This window comes from Rhinolophus sinicus, chromosome 4, assembly GCF_057876585.1.
Source record: "Rhinolophus sinicus isolate RSI-liver-muscle chromosome 4, RSI-T2T, whole genome shotgun sequence".
Taxonomy (NCBI): domain Eukaryota; kingdom Metazoa; phylum Chordata; class Mammalia; order Chiroptera; family Rhinolophidae; genus Rhinolophus; species Rhinolophus sinicus.
The window spans coordinates 86,659,127-86,673,498 of record NC_142504.1 but is presented as its reverse complement, the minus strand read 5'-3'; the positions used below and the strand labels follow the sequence as shown (position 1 = coordinate 86,673,498).

Sequence of the window (14,372 nt, the reverse complement as noted above, 5' to 3'; positions counted from 1 at the left end):
TTGCAGATTTCAGAGAGCTATGCCTTCCTACCAAGAGAAGCGGTGACACGATTTCTAATGAGCTGCTCAGAGTGCCAGAAAAGAATGCATTTAAACCCAGATGGAACAGATCATAAAGGTAGCCACAGTGTCAAATAGTGAGATTTAAAGTAATTTTATTCATAATGGCAATTTATATCTCACATTTTTATAAAAAACGTGGTAGACTGAAACAGTTCAACAAGTCAGATCATCTCATTTATTCAAGTAGGAGGCAGTGAATTTTGAATAGCCACTTACAGAGTAGTTCAGTGCCTATTTTCAGAGGAAAGACAGTTTTGACTGTGGCAAATAACTTTTTCCTTATAATAATGTTTTAATATTCAGTCATTATGTGTATCTCATGGTATTTTAGATATATTCAACAAGGAAATTGATGTTCCATTTGTGTCCCTTTAAATCTGCCAATTACTTATTTCTAAAAGTGTTGAAGAGTATGGAGTTCCTTCAATGAAAAATTTTATATACAAATTATAATTTGGGTTTAGCTTTCATTAAAGATTATCTAGATTATTTTCCTAATCTATGAAATTCTCTCAGCAATTAAATTAATCTCAAAGATACCCTTAGGCTAGCCCATTCCCCTGTGTCATAGGATGAGTAGACTGGCAAAAAAGAAAAAGAAAAAACAAAAAAAGCAAATATTCCAGAAGTACATATAGGAAGTAAGTGTGCTGCAAGAGAAAAATACAAAAATACAAATAATTGTGTATAATCACCGTATTGCCTTTACTCATTGTTAACCAGGATCAAAAAGCTCCCCTGTAGTTAGAAATAACTGATTTATCCATAGTGTTAATTTGTCACAATACACCTGGTTATTTTTTCTACAATCCATCTGTAATGCTTCCAATGTCCTAAACAGTTGGTACCTAGAATCTTATTTCAACTTGAACAAATTGGGTCATGCTGAAATTACAGGTAGAATGCCGTATCACTTTCATTACCCATTAAAAATGTTTTATTACAGATAATGGAAAACCTCCCACTTTGGTGACCAGCATGATTGACTACAACATGCCAATTACCATGGCCTATATGAAGCACATGAAACTGCAGCTGCTAAACTCTCAGCAAGATGAGGTAAAATGGAAATATCTATGTTTGCTATCACTTAACAAGTCGGAATGAAGTTTGATAACCATGACTGTCGTATTAAGCATGATGACATTTTGAAGACGGTAATTTATCTTTTAATGACAGGAATGTCATCAGGATTGCACAGATGGAGATGATAGAGATTCCCTGTCTTAAAGTATCTACATTAGTGCTATGTGGGAATTTGCTCATTGACAAGAAGGTTCATTTTCCTTAATTGACCTCTATCAAGCTAAGCTTGGTAAAGTGCTAGAAAGTTTAGGGGAAAGTATCCCAAATGAGTGAGTATCCAAGGAAAGTGTCCAAGCCTTTAGTACTAAGGCTATTTTTCTGGGAAATCAGAAAAGTCAATTTAATAGGTATTTCAAGTATAATCATATTTATTTTTCAAATATGGCATTATTTGGTGAAGTATTATTAAATTCTCTTAAACTTACTTGATTGAGCTAACTTTATAAAACCCAAACCAAATTTTTTGTTTTCCTCTTTATTCGAGCAGATTTAAATTCAAAACGATATTTATAAAATTGTTTTATCTCAAAAGACTTTATTAAGGGTATACTCTATTAGAAGATCTGTATTAATGCAGTGAAAGTATCAGATTCCATATTACCAGATGGCTACCTATAAATGATTAAATAAATAGTACTAAAACCTTTAGTTAAAGACCAATGACAACAAAATATTAATATCTATCCATCCCTGAAAATGGAAAAATGATTCCCATGATTCATGACATAATTGAAAAAAATTAAAAACCTCATAATCTAGTTAGAGCTGTAAAATTATTTGTAGGAAGCTCATTTAGATGTTGATATGTTTATTTCTAGGCCAAAAAGTAAGAAGATCAACTTTGTGCCAACAATAAAGCTCACATATGCTGAGTCCTTCTGGCTTCTAACATCATAAGTATTTCACAAAAAGAAAATAGAATCTTTTAAATTTATAACTGGATTAGGAAAATAACTCTTATCCTTACATTTTGAAAATACCAAATTGGATGTGCACTGCCTTAAAAAATATTCAGATAAATGACTAGTTAGATTATTTATAACATTTTAGAAATTGTAATTATTGAAAGATAGGAAGGTGGTTAAGTAAGTCAAAGTCATGTTAAAATAAAGTTCAAGTGAGGTACTCCTTTGTGATCAGTTATATTTAAATTATAGTAAGTGTTAATTAAATTAGTTTAACCAGTATTTACCAAGTACCATCTATGTAAGTGGCACTGTTATAGATAATGGAGATAAACAGTGAATAAACTGACAAAAATCTTGCCTTTATTAAGTTTATCTTCTAGTGGGAGGGCAGACAAGAGGAACGGAATAATGAAAATATGTATATAAGAAGATGCTAAAAGCTCTTCTGAGAAATGAAGGCCAGCAATGGGATTCCTTTTAGATTACAGAATATTATATCCAATGTAAGATCAGTTGACCTTGTTATAAACTGTTGATGAAATTTAAACCAGAATAAACTTTCTGGGGGAGAGTTTGGCAATAATTATATAAAACTTTAAAAAATTATTTATGTGCTTTGACTAGAATTTTATATGAAGGAATGTGAGATGTGAGATAATTTATGTGTTAGGATGTTTATTGCATTGCTAATAGGAAATGATTGGATCCAACAATGAGAAATTGTTAAATCTGCACTGTCAATGTGGTAGCCACTAACCACATGTGGATATTTAAATTTAACTGAAAATTAATTAAAATTAAATTTTCAGTTCTTCAGTCACACTCACCACATTTCAAGTGCTCAATAGCCAAGTATGGCTGGTAGTCACTGAATAGGGAATGTTATAGAGAAATTACATCGTTGTAGAATGTTTTCTAGAACAGCACTGCCTAAATACCCAGCTTTAGAGGCACCTGTAGAGCTTGTTGAACTGCCTGTTGCAGGACCCTCCCCCCAAGATTATAATTCTAAATCTGATGTGTGGGACCTGGTGATCTGAATTTTTAACATCGTCTACACTCATATACACTAAGGTTTGAAGCGGTGTGTTTCAGACAGGCTAATAATATAGGCTTTAAATTGACTTGAGCATAGGGTAAATGAAAAATGGAACAAGGTGAGATTGGTAGGAGTGGTTTTCAAGCAGTCTTATGGAAAACCCTAAATGTTTGATTGAGGAGTTTACACATTACTTGGTATACTTTGACTTGTATATAGCTACAAATCTATGAGCCGAGAAATGGCTATTCTGAAATGGGAAGATTAATTTGGCAGAAGTTGATGAACAGGACTGGCGGGAAAGAAATTAGAAGTAGATAGATAACTAGGAGACTATTATTTTGTTGTTCAGGAAATGGCAAAAGAGATCATGAACCAATGGGGCACCATAGCAATGGATATCAGGAGGTACATAGTAGAGACTCTCTAGAGGTAAAAACTGGAACTTGAAAACTAAAATGAAATATGGATCAGATTAGGGATCTGAATTTCAAGCACCTTTTCAAAATTGAAGTAAAAGTTCAATAATAAAGTATTTTAAAAAACTAAATAAGTGCCAGTTTAAAAGGGAAATATATAATAAGTGTCAATTTTAAAAGGGAAAAGACCTGGAAGAAAATTATTTGTTACAGTAAAATGTTTTTTCTAATTTTTAAAAATTAAGTTTCAAGGAATCAGAATTCTATGGTTTGCCATAGCTTTTATTATCTTGAGATTTGAGTCACATAAGGAATAAGCTCACATTGTAGTATGTGGAGACTCTTTTTCTCCACAGGTTGTCATACCAAACAAAATGCAGAGAGCAAGTTTGAGATGAATGGCCTAAAAATGATCATGAATAAGATAAAATACTTAATAATCATATGATCAAGTTTTCTGATTCTTTACCCTTAGAAATATTCAATAGTTTTTCCCAGCATGATTATCATTTTCTCTATGTTGATAATTAAAAAAACACAATATTATATTCTATATACTTTTGCCACTTTTTGAAAGATAATAATTTAACCAGTTAATAATTAGAATAGAACTTACACAATGAATGCATGCACTTGGTTTCATTAAAGCCCTTTATAAATGTAAGCAATTGGATAATTCATATTCTAAGAAGTAGTAGAACTGTGAAAAGCAAATTATATTTCATTGGAAATCATGGAGGAAAATATTTAAAATAGTCATAATCATTAAGCCACTTATGATAAATACCTTAAAATGGTGAGTTTTAAAAAATAAAAATACAGAACAGGTACATTTGGTTACATAACCATTTTAATCTCTTGTCCACATTTCTTAAAAAGTATGCTGACATGAGTCATTTGGTGATAAAAAGTATATTGATTACTCATAATGTGCTATAGCAGTTCTATAACCATTCTATGGAACAGAGACTGACATGACTCTTTGTGTCTAGCTTTTCTTTACACACACACACACACATGCACACACATCGTGGAAATGATATTTTACTACGTTACATATAGTTAGCCATAGTATATATAATAAATGCTTATTATAAAGACTATGTTTACATAGAATACAAAGCTACTTTATAGACACATGTTGATCATCTTTACCATTATATTTAAATTTATTTTTTATGTGTTCATATAACATAGTAAATATTAACCTTATTATATAATGTAGAATGTTATATTATTCTGTGTAACAATATCAGTTTTGTGCTTATTATGTATCTGACATCATTCTAACTACTTTGAATATATTACATCCCTGCAATCCTTACGTAGCCCTATGAGATTGAAACTATTATTATTTCCATTTTATAGATGAGGAAATCGAGGCACAAAATGTGTAGGTAACTTGCTTAAGGTCACACATCTAATAAATGGCAGAGCTTGGATCTGTACCAGGCAACCTAGCTCTAGAGAATGTGCTCTAAAATATCATGACATCACAGACACTTTATATATGTATATAGTGGATAACTATATTATCTAGTTATGTGTGCATGTGCATGGATGTAGATGGTACACATTGATAACATTGGTGTGCACAGTGAATTCTGTTACTTTTTCTCCTTGTAACATCTATGCTTCAGATGCTTTGGATTTTCTTAGAATTTAGAATTGGAGAAAACATAATGCAATAAGAGAGAGGGCATGCCATGGGGAGTCTATTTGGCTGATCGCCCAGAGGCCACACAGGGTGGCATTTCCTTGCTGAATTAATGAAGAACTAGTATACCCAGGCATGATCAGTCCTTTGGTAAAGGAAGGGCACGAAAATCACCTTGACCTGATCTATGAGTCAGAATGCCGTTTGTTAGTCTACTAGAATATTCCTGTCCGCTAACCATAGCAACTTCTTTACTGATACCAAGATGTCATTTATGAAGCCAAGGTAACTCTTACTATTCAGAGAAGCTACTTGCTCAAGCCTGAGTGACTTCATATTCCAGTTCTGGTATATAATAGTGGGATAAATCATTTAATTGCTCTGTGCCTCAGTTTTTCAATCTATAAAATTGGATGAATCCTGGTATCTAACTCATAGGTTGTGATGATGATAAAGTGAGTGAACAAATATGAAATATACATACATATATATATATACATATATACACATATATACATACATATATAAATATATACATATATATGTATGACAGTGTCTGCAACATAAATAGCACTGCTACTACTGCTACTGCTAATGTGAAACTTTCAGATCACACATGTACAAATTAAAGTCAGACCTAGTGATTTCAATGAAATATTTATAATATTTTACACAGGTTTCTCAGGCCTTCCTGCCTACATAAGCACACCATTTGTCCAAAAGTCAGTTCTCCAAAAGGAGTTTGCTTCAGTGAAATGACTACAGCAAAATATTTTAGATTTGGTTTATGGTAATATTTGACAGTTTTGATGAATTGGACATTTGGCAAACTGGCCTTTGGCTGATTTAGCTATTTGGTGAACTGGCTTTTGGTAAATACATCTTTCACATTTTACCTAGTACTCCTTTTTATGGTTGCGATACAATTTATATTTACTTGGGCAAAAAGAAAGGCTGTGCTAAGGTATCTTGCTCTCCAACAATGTGGACTTTGATTCCATCCATGTCAGTGTGTCTATTATCAGAGTCCATCTTATTTGCCAATGAATGTTTTTTGGTTAAGGTTTTTTATTGCATTCTAAGATTTTTGCTTGTAATATTTTATCAGGTCATATATTTTAAAAATCAAAACATGTATTTCTCTTTATGCCATGTTTTGTGATTGACTTTTTTAGGAAGTTTTACTAATTAATAAAAATATTCATCCTTTCATTATTCAGAATAATTCTCCAACTATATCATTCCTAAACACGTTATTTTACCTTTTAAATCTGCTGTATATAGATACATTGTTTGAATCTTCACAAGTCATGATATTCCTTAAAGGGAGAAATTATTCCATTATTTGTTATTTCAAGTATCTAATAATGTGTAATGTCTTACTGAGTTCCGTAAAAGCTTACATACAGGTTAAACTTTAATTGATCCTAGTGATAAAATGGTTACTATTTGAAGGTGTTATATTTTATGACTCTTGTTCATATTTTAAAATCATTTTCAGGATGAAAGTTCAATAGAAAGTGATGAATTTGATATGAGCGATTCCACACGGATGTCAGCTGTGAACTCTGATCTTAGCTCCAACCTTGAGGAAAGAATGCAGAGTCCCCAGGCTCTTCATGGCCAGCAAGATGGTAAGCCATTCAAACTGAGCAAACAAATACACAAAACAAAACGGTACCAAAAAATGGAGTCATAATGTATTAAAACTACCACCTCTTACTCCTGTGTCAATTCTTTATTTGTTTCTATGGGGACTTTTCCTGTGTACTCAAGTTACATTACATACTTACATTATCCACTTCGATATTTTTGGATTCAAGTACTTTGTTCAAAACTAGGATGATAGGCTGATTTATAAGCAGATGTCAGTTGTAAAACTCCAAACTGGCCCATGTTTTGCTCCCTGAACTTCAAATGTGTTGTATCAGTGTAGTTTGGGTTCCTGTGGTAATGTTTTCTAGCTTCAGTTTCTTGGACAACCATTCTACTGACTGAATTAAGAGTTTAAATATGACCAAAAGTAATTTGGACATTTTTCTAAAAGACAAAGTTATTACTAAAAACAATTGATACAAAAATGCAGTTTTACCAACTGTAAAGCAGAGAAAGATCATGATCTCTGTTTTCCTGAGTCCATTGAAGATTCCTGAATTATCCGATTGTTCTTGATAGGAAGAAAACTGGATATGTAGAGAAAGTAGACTTGGTAGTTGAAACACTTTGGGTCTAATATTTTCAGCGATCTTTAAAAACTTCCTTTGTAGATTTTTTTCTTTTTAAGTATAAAATTATGCATGCAAGTAAATGTTTCTTACTTGGGTAATTGTGGATGAAAATGAAGCGTTATAAATAGAAGGAAATTGGCCTATTTTATTCAGCATTAGTTTATTATTCCTGTAATAAGTTTACATAAACTTTTTATGACTATAGTTTTGTGCATACATCTGTAGATAGGGAAATAAATTTTTTCCTTGCTTTCTATGATACTTTTATTAAAAACTGTGACTCAGTGGAGTAAAGTAAAAAATTTTAAATATAGTTGCAGTATTTGGTACTTCATTAATGTATCAAATAACGGTTTGTTTATACATTTAAACCTTAATAAACAGTGTCCATCCTATATGCCAGGCAACGAGGTGTGGTAATGTCTAGTAACAAGAAAAGAGGGAGAAGGACTCGTGAGTTAACAATTCTCTTAAAAGAGTTCATCAACTTCTACCCATGATGTACTTACAAAAATATATCCAAGCAACTTTTCGTTCAAAGATGTATTTGATAATTCTATTAGCATTTAGAAATGCATAGCACATTTGCCAGAATTTGAAAATTTCTCCCATTTCTGCATAATATTTGTATCCTAGAAATGTTTTGATATGCCTGAATTGGTGAGGCCATTTTTGATAAACAGGAAAAAATGAATTGGAATTTAATGGCTAACCTGAATACGTTATATTAAACTACAGTGTGTAGGGGTGGATAGATATATAGATAGATCTAGCTTACAAAATCATGCTTAGTTGTAATAAACTTTAAAGAAATTTAGGTCTTGCTTAACTGCTAAGAACAGGTGAATTTTTACCATAAATATCAGGTTAATGAAAATTGAGTAATAATTTATATGTTATAAATATGTTAATTAAATAATAGGTAAGTATTCTGCATTCTAATGATTTAAATTGCTTAACTTTGAGTAAAATTATAATTTTCCTTTAAGAATGTTGTGGTCAGGAACAAAAGGTCAGAAGACAATTACTAAAACTTAGAAAAACATCTTGTTTTGATTCTCCTTAGGGAAAAAAAAAAATGAATCCCACTGATGTCCACTTAGTCCTTCAAAGCCTAGTTAGACTGTATAACAAATGACTGTAACAATTATTCCCCTCTAGAATCTAGAGTTAGATTCTTGCTTTCAGGAATCATAGATATTTTATATAAGAACATATCAGTCTAAAACGCTTTTTCCATAGTAAAATCCATAGTGTACTGGTTTCCAAAGAAGTGTTATTGAGAAATGCGCTGAAAAAAATAATGTCTCTGTTAAATATTTTTCCAAGATCCTTTGAGTCACTTTTGGCTTCTGTAGTGGAGATCTTTGCCTCCTACTAAGACTTATATGATACAGCATTCACCCAAAATAGGAACCATGTTTAGCGACTGGGCCGCCAATATGGAGGCATATGTTTCATTTAGAGAAATAGTTCTAAAAAGTATATTACTTGGAGCCTTGAGTATACTTAGGCAAGGATAAGTGAAGAGAGACCCAATATTTCATTATTCATTCAACGAATACCTATTGACTCCTAGAATGAATCACACAGTGAGTCTATAGCCACGGACGTGCCATATTAGGTTGTGCTATATGAAATTGCCATGTTGGTTCAACTTAATAGTCCAAGCTCTAAAATAACTTAAAATAGAACATGAAGAACATGAAAGCAGCATGTTTTTGAAGTTGGGATGTATTTCTGTTTCAGAACAATGCACACATATATACATCATGTGTATGTGGACTTGTAAACTTGTAAAATGACCACAGTGCTGTTTTGAGGGGAAACATAGAAGGGAGTAAATTTAAAATACAGCAATTTAGGTGTGAGGTAAGTAAATGGTGAAAGAGATGTGGCAGCGGGAGTTTCACTTTTTATTCTGTCCTAATTTACATTACAAGCTGAGTTAGCCGCATAGACTCCTATCTGGGGAACTTAAAAATTAAAAAAATGCAGATTAAGGAGATGCACCTCAGATGAGATAGCTAAGACAACAGGAAGGGAAAAGCATGGAGCCAATGAGCCAGACCACACTTTTGAAAACACTCCTCACATTTCTACCTGGCAGTCTTAGAGTGTCAAGAGGACAGCTGTCTAAAGGACATTGAGTCATGTAGATGCAGTTCATGCTCAGATGCTGTTTTTGGTCGGTGTTACCTTCTGCATTACCTGAGTGAGGATTGATATATGGGTTTATATGGGTTTCAGTTAACACAGTTTTCTTAGTTGTAACATTGTCGTGTACTGCAGTTCTTTTAATACTTTCGAAAACACCCTTCTACTAGTCTAATAAATTTTACAGTCTGTTTGCAGGCTTAACCTATCTGAATATTGCACACATTGGATTTAATTTAAAGACACACACACACAAACACACATAATACTCTTTGACTGTTCTGTGTATAGCTGAATACAATTTTAGTAAAAATATGTTTGTCACTAAAAGTACATCTAATTTAACTGAATAGGATAGTTTGAAGTAATTATTAAAACATATAAGCCAGTAATAAAAGCAACTACTATTCACCATTTAATTTAGTTGAAAAATCTAATAAAACATGTTTTTAATAAAAATGATGTAACACAGTATATTTAATAGGAAATTAAGTTTAGTGGTTAATTTTTTATGATGGTGAGTTTTAATTAGAAAAGCGTTTTTTAGGCTGACCACCAAATTCCCTACTGAGGTTATGTTGTCTTATCTAAGACATTTCCTTTGTTCTGAATCTTTGTGTGTGTTTTTAATGGATTCTAATTGCTTAGAAAATTTTACACAAAGCAAAATTGATTAAAGTAATTTTTTTTTACATAAATCTAATAAAGTATTTGACTTCCAAAATTTAATCTGTTCTTAACAGTATTATTGTTCTCAATTTTTAAGTTGCATGCACTTCTGGATTTAAAATACCTGAAAATGATACAGTGCTGCTGCTTTTTCTTAATTCAAGTTGTTCTCATGCCAGATTAAGAAATAATTTACAGGACAAATTTATTGAATTAATAATTTTCTGGGTTGAAGTAGTTACGCTGATGCTTTTAGAAAACTTTCTCTTCATGGAAGTTGCTCTATAAATAATTGTATCATAATTTGTAGAAATATAAAGCATCTTTATAAGTAATTTAGATAAAATAATTAGAAGGAATGTTACTATGAATTAGAGGAAATTTTGATTGCTAGATTATTTTGTAATATTATGTATGCTTGTGTGTACATTTAATCATTTGAAAGTATTTTGAAGCAGTAATTCTCTATTTCCAAAAGCAGAAGAAGAAATAGCAATTTAGCTTATATATAAATCTTAAGTATGAAAAAGGATGCTTAAGTTATGCATTTATTTAAAATAGTTTTGTAGCGAATATTATTTTTTCTTGCATTTAGTGTCATAATATTTGAAAGTTTACTTTTCTCTTAAGTTGAAATTCTGCTTTTTGATACTTATATTACATAAGTAGTTTTCCGTGTAAGTGAGTGCTTGTTTAGAAATGTAGCTTATTGATTTCAGTGTGAAGTTTGTATACCCTCGAGACCAGTCCAGTCTTAGCTAGGTCCTGGGCCTCTGGAAAAATTAGGGGAAATTGTCTAGGTTCCAGGCTTGCCTTGGAGACTCTAATCTGATCAATGAAGGATGTCAAATTAATTTGGAATTTTACTTCTGGGCGAGTTCTTTGATTTGAGATATTGCTCTGTGATTTGTCATCGTCTTCATGACAGTGTTCACTGGTCCATGAATGATCACATGGATCCAATGTTCAATGTTTCAGCACCTCCAGGAGATACCAAAATTCTGATAGAACAAAGTAGCAGATACACTTGACCCTTTAGGCCTTGAATATTGAATTTTGTCTGTCTGATAATGCATACATCAGGTCAAGAATCCATATGACACTGGAGAGATGTTAGAAAGTATGTCTTTTGAGCATTTATTCATATCAATTTTGAACCTCTAAATTCATGTATCCAGCTGTACTATAGAATCAGAACCCCTTGAATTTTCCCAATTTGAAAATCTTGAGCAGCTGCCTTTTTTTCTGATGTTTAAATTTGTTTTTACTCTCGCCTGGCTAGCCTTTGTAAACTCTCCTGTAAAGTCAAACACCATGCTGTTTTTCTTTACAACTTCCTTTTTGCTAGTGTGGGTCAGCTAGCTATTACTTTAAAAACAAAAAAAACAAAAAAACAAAAACAGCTTTAGCCCTTAGGCAAAAAAAAAAAAATCAGTGTTGAATAGGGCTTTGAAGCTGATGTTGCATGAGAGGTGTACAGAGAGATAAAGCAGGCACAAAATGGGCTGAATTGACCATAACAATCTTTGTTTACCAGGTTTACAGAGATCAAAATTAGATAGAGGATTGATAAAAGAATGCGGGAGGGTATTGAAGAAAGAAGTTGAAAGGATATTTCATGAGATTCATCATAAATGGAGAGTCTAATTGTTTTCTTATCAGTCTCAGTTCTTCACTTGACTGGGAGCAGCTTGGGGACAGGAAACACTACATCTTAGGCATTCTTGCCTTTGGAGCCAAGCAGTATTTGACATATAGTAGAATATAGTTTTCGAATTAAAACGGTGTTTTGAAATTTCTTCCCCATCTGCTTACTTCTATAGTGAAAGTGCACTCACCCTCTGGATTCAATCTTTCTCGCCAAACTTTAGATAGGTAGTTGATTTCCTGGCCCGTGAATGAATATTCTGTCCTTTTCACTTTGGGTTCCTGATGCCTATGCTGTCTCCTTTGTCTACCTCCCAAATCCACTCTGGAACAATGGAACAATAAAGTAGCTTTGAGATGCTAAAGTGAATTTATTAAGAAGGCAGCATGAAGAAACTTCACTTTAAATCTTGAGACCTCGTTTCGTATCACAGCTCTGCCAGTGACTAGTTTTGCAACCTCATATAAGAATTATTAACATCTTTGGGAAACTGTTTCTGCATGTGTAAATGAGAAGCTTAGCTAACCCGCTGAGATTCCTTCTAGCTCCAGAACACTGGAGTGTTCACCCTTTTAGTATTCTCTTTCCCATCTACAACATTTTATGTTGTCTTTGCCCTGACAAAACACCTTCCTTTGAAAAAATAAATGGGACTCCATCATTTTCTATACCTATAAACTAGTTGAGGTGTTTTCTCAGACTAGAGAAAGGGATTTAAAAATGATGGAGACAGCCCCATTTTTCTCCCAGCCAGCCCTTCCTATCTTTAAAGAGCCCTTTTACTTCCAAGATGCACATAAGAGAAATACTTCGAAAACTGGGGTGATGACTGACAGAACAGACTTCCCACTTTTCCTCCAGTGTTGACTGTAAGAATCATTCAGTTATTCTCTGCTTTGTTCCTGCTGCCCATCCTCCATGCCTTTGGTAAGAAAGTGTAGCCAACACAAAGACTTGTGGGTATCACCAAAATGTGAAATTAACTCTTCCTTTTTCTCCCTCTTCTTTATGAACATAGTTTATAAGAACCTTTATCCCTTATTCCTTCCTGAATGTTTGTGTGTACATAAGTGTTTACATACATATATATACACACACATATATATACATGGTTATGTGGAGAGTTTTAGTGCTTTCAACAATGATTATTTTCCTTCAAGTGCTTTTCTAAAATATATCCTGAAGTCCTTAGGTACTGGGGGGTTCCTTAGGATTTCTTTCAATAGCAACATCATTAAAGCTTTGGCAGCCTTAAATGTGTTTTCAAAATTTTGAGAGTTTTTGGTTGTCAAATATCATTAATCAGCTCATCTTTCAGGAAGGGGATTTATTTCACTAAAATTATTGCTAAGGCATAACAACATCTTGGAGAATAGATCCTAGCATTATATAGAATACAAAATGCTACTCATCACTGATTAGCTCTGTCTTTATTCAAATCTATGATAAAGTAATGAAGAAAAATCAGATTAGCGTTACAGGTACTTGGGAGTTTAGTACACTAAACATTGATTCCAGTGTTCTAAACTGGTCTCAATAAGGACATGCTTACTTTCTTAATGCTTGTCAACAACATCAGCAGTTTATCTAAAATGTCATGTGCATAATTCTATTTTAGAATTGGTGAAAAACATTTAAATTCTTATCTAGATTCAACCACCTAAAATCAAATTACTGTTTTAAGATATTTCCAACAGAAAGTGAGGCTAGATGATGACAAGAACTAAAATATCTTGATTGCTTACTTTATGCCAGGCACTGTCCCAAGAATGAACTTTTTTTAGGTTTTCATAACAATCCTATGGGGTGGGGACTGTTGTTATTTTTATGGTATAGATGAGGATACTGAGATGAAACAAATAGCCTGTCATCACCCAACTATTAAGTGTTTGAAATAGGATTGAAACACAGACATTCTGGACCTGAAGTGTATGCCTTTAGAGAGGAGTTTCTAAGTTGCCACACGTCCACCTCTGTAAGCAGAATTTATTATATTCTGTAACTTATGCTTGCTTACACACCTTGTTTTGTGCCATGCATGTTCAACCATCCAGCATGTTCTTATTTTCTGAACAGAGAATTACTATTCTGGCTAATATTTCAGTATTCCCTGTGCTTTTTAATCTGTGTATAATAGCTAATCATAGCTATTTCCCCATACTTTCCTATTTTCGTGCACATATCCTCTTTGTATTCCCATGAAGAAATTATTCTAGCCATTGAAATCTACTGGTTTCGTCTAGCTTTCTAAAACAGGAGTAGCAAATTTAAATTCTGTTTATTTCAATAATATCTCTTGACAATAAACGCCCTGTTTAAAATTCATATTTCCTTTTATCTGTTAAATATGTAATTGACTTTTGACAATTTCTTTCATTTCCCTTATTCTTCCCTTGTATGAAAAGGACAATAGGAAATTGTGATTGACCTCCTCTACTGCATTCATTATTTTCAATCTTCTCATTTTATGTTACTGTGCTTTATTCTAAATAATAAGA

The 14,372-nt window shown here is 32.7% G+C and overlaps 1 protein-coding gene across 6 annotated transcripts in view; it reads left to right on the top strand.

Annotated features, from left to right (window-relative positions):
* Window positions 1-14,372, top strand: part of NOL4 (nucleolar protein 4) — a 309,725-nt gene that overhangs the window by 104,995 nt on the left and 190,358 nt on the right. For all 6 annotated transcript variants that reach the window (XM_074340178.2, XM_019740844.3, XM_019740845.3 and 3 more), the window contains 3 exons: window positions 7-118; window positions 1,010-1,122; window positions 6,674-6,806. In XM_074340178.2, coding sequence (XP_074196279.1) covers window positions 7-118; window positions 1,010-1,122; window positions 6,674-6,806 — 358 coding nt within the window. The remainder of the gene's footprint in view (window positions 1-6; window positions 119-1,009; window positions 1,123-6,673; window positions 6,807-14,372) is intronic.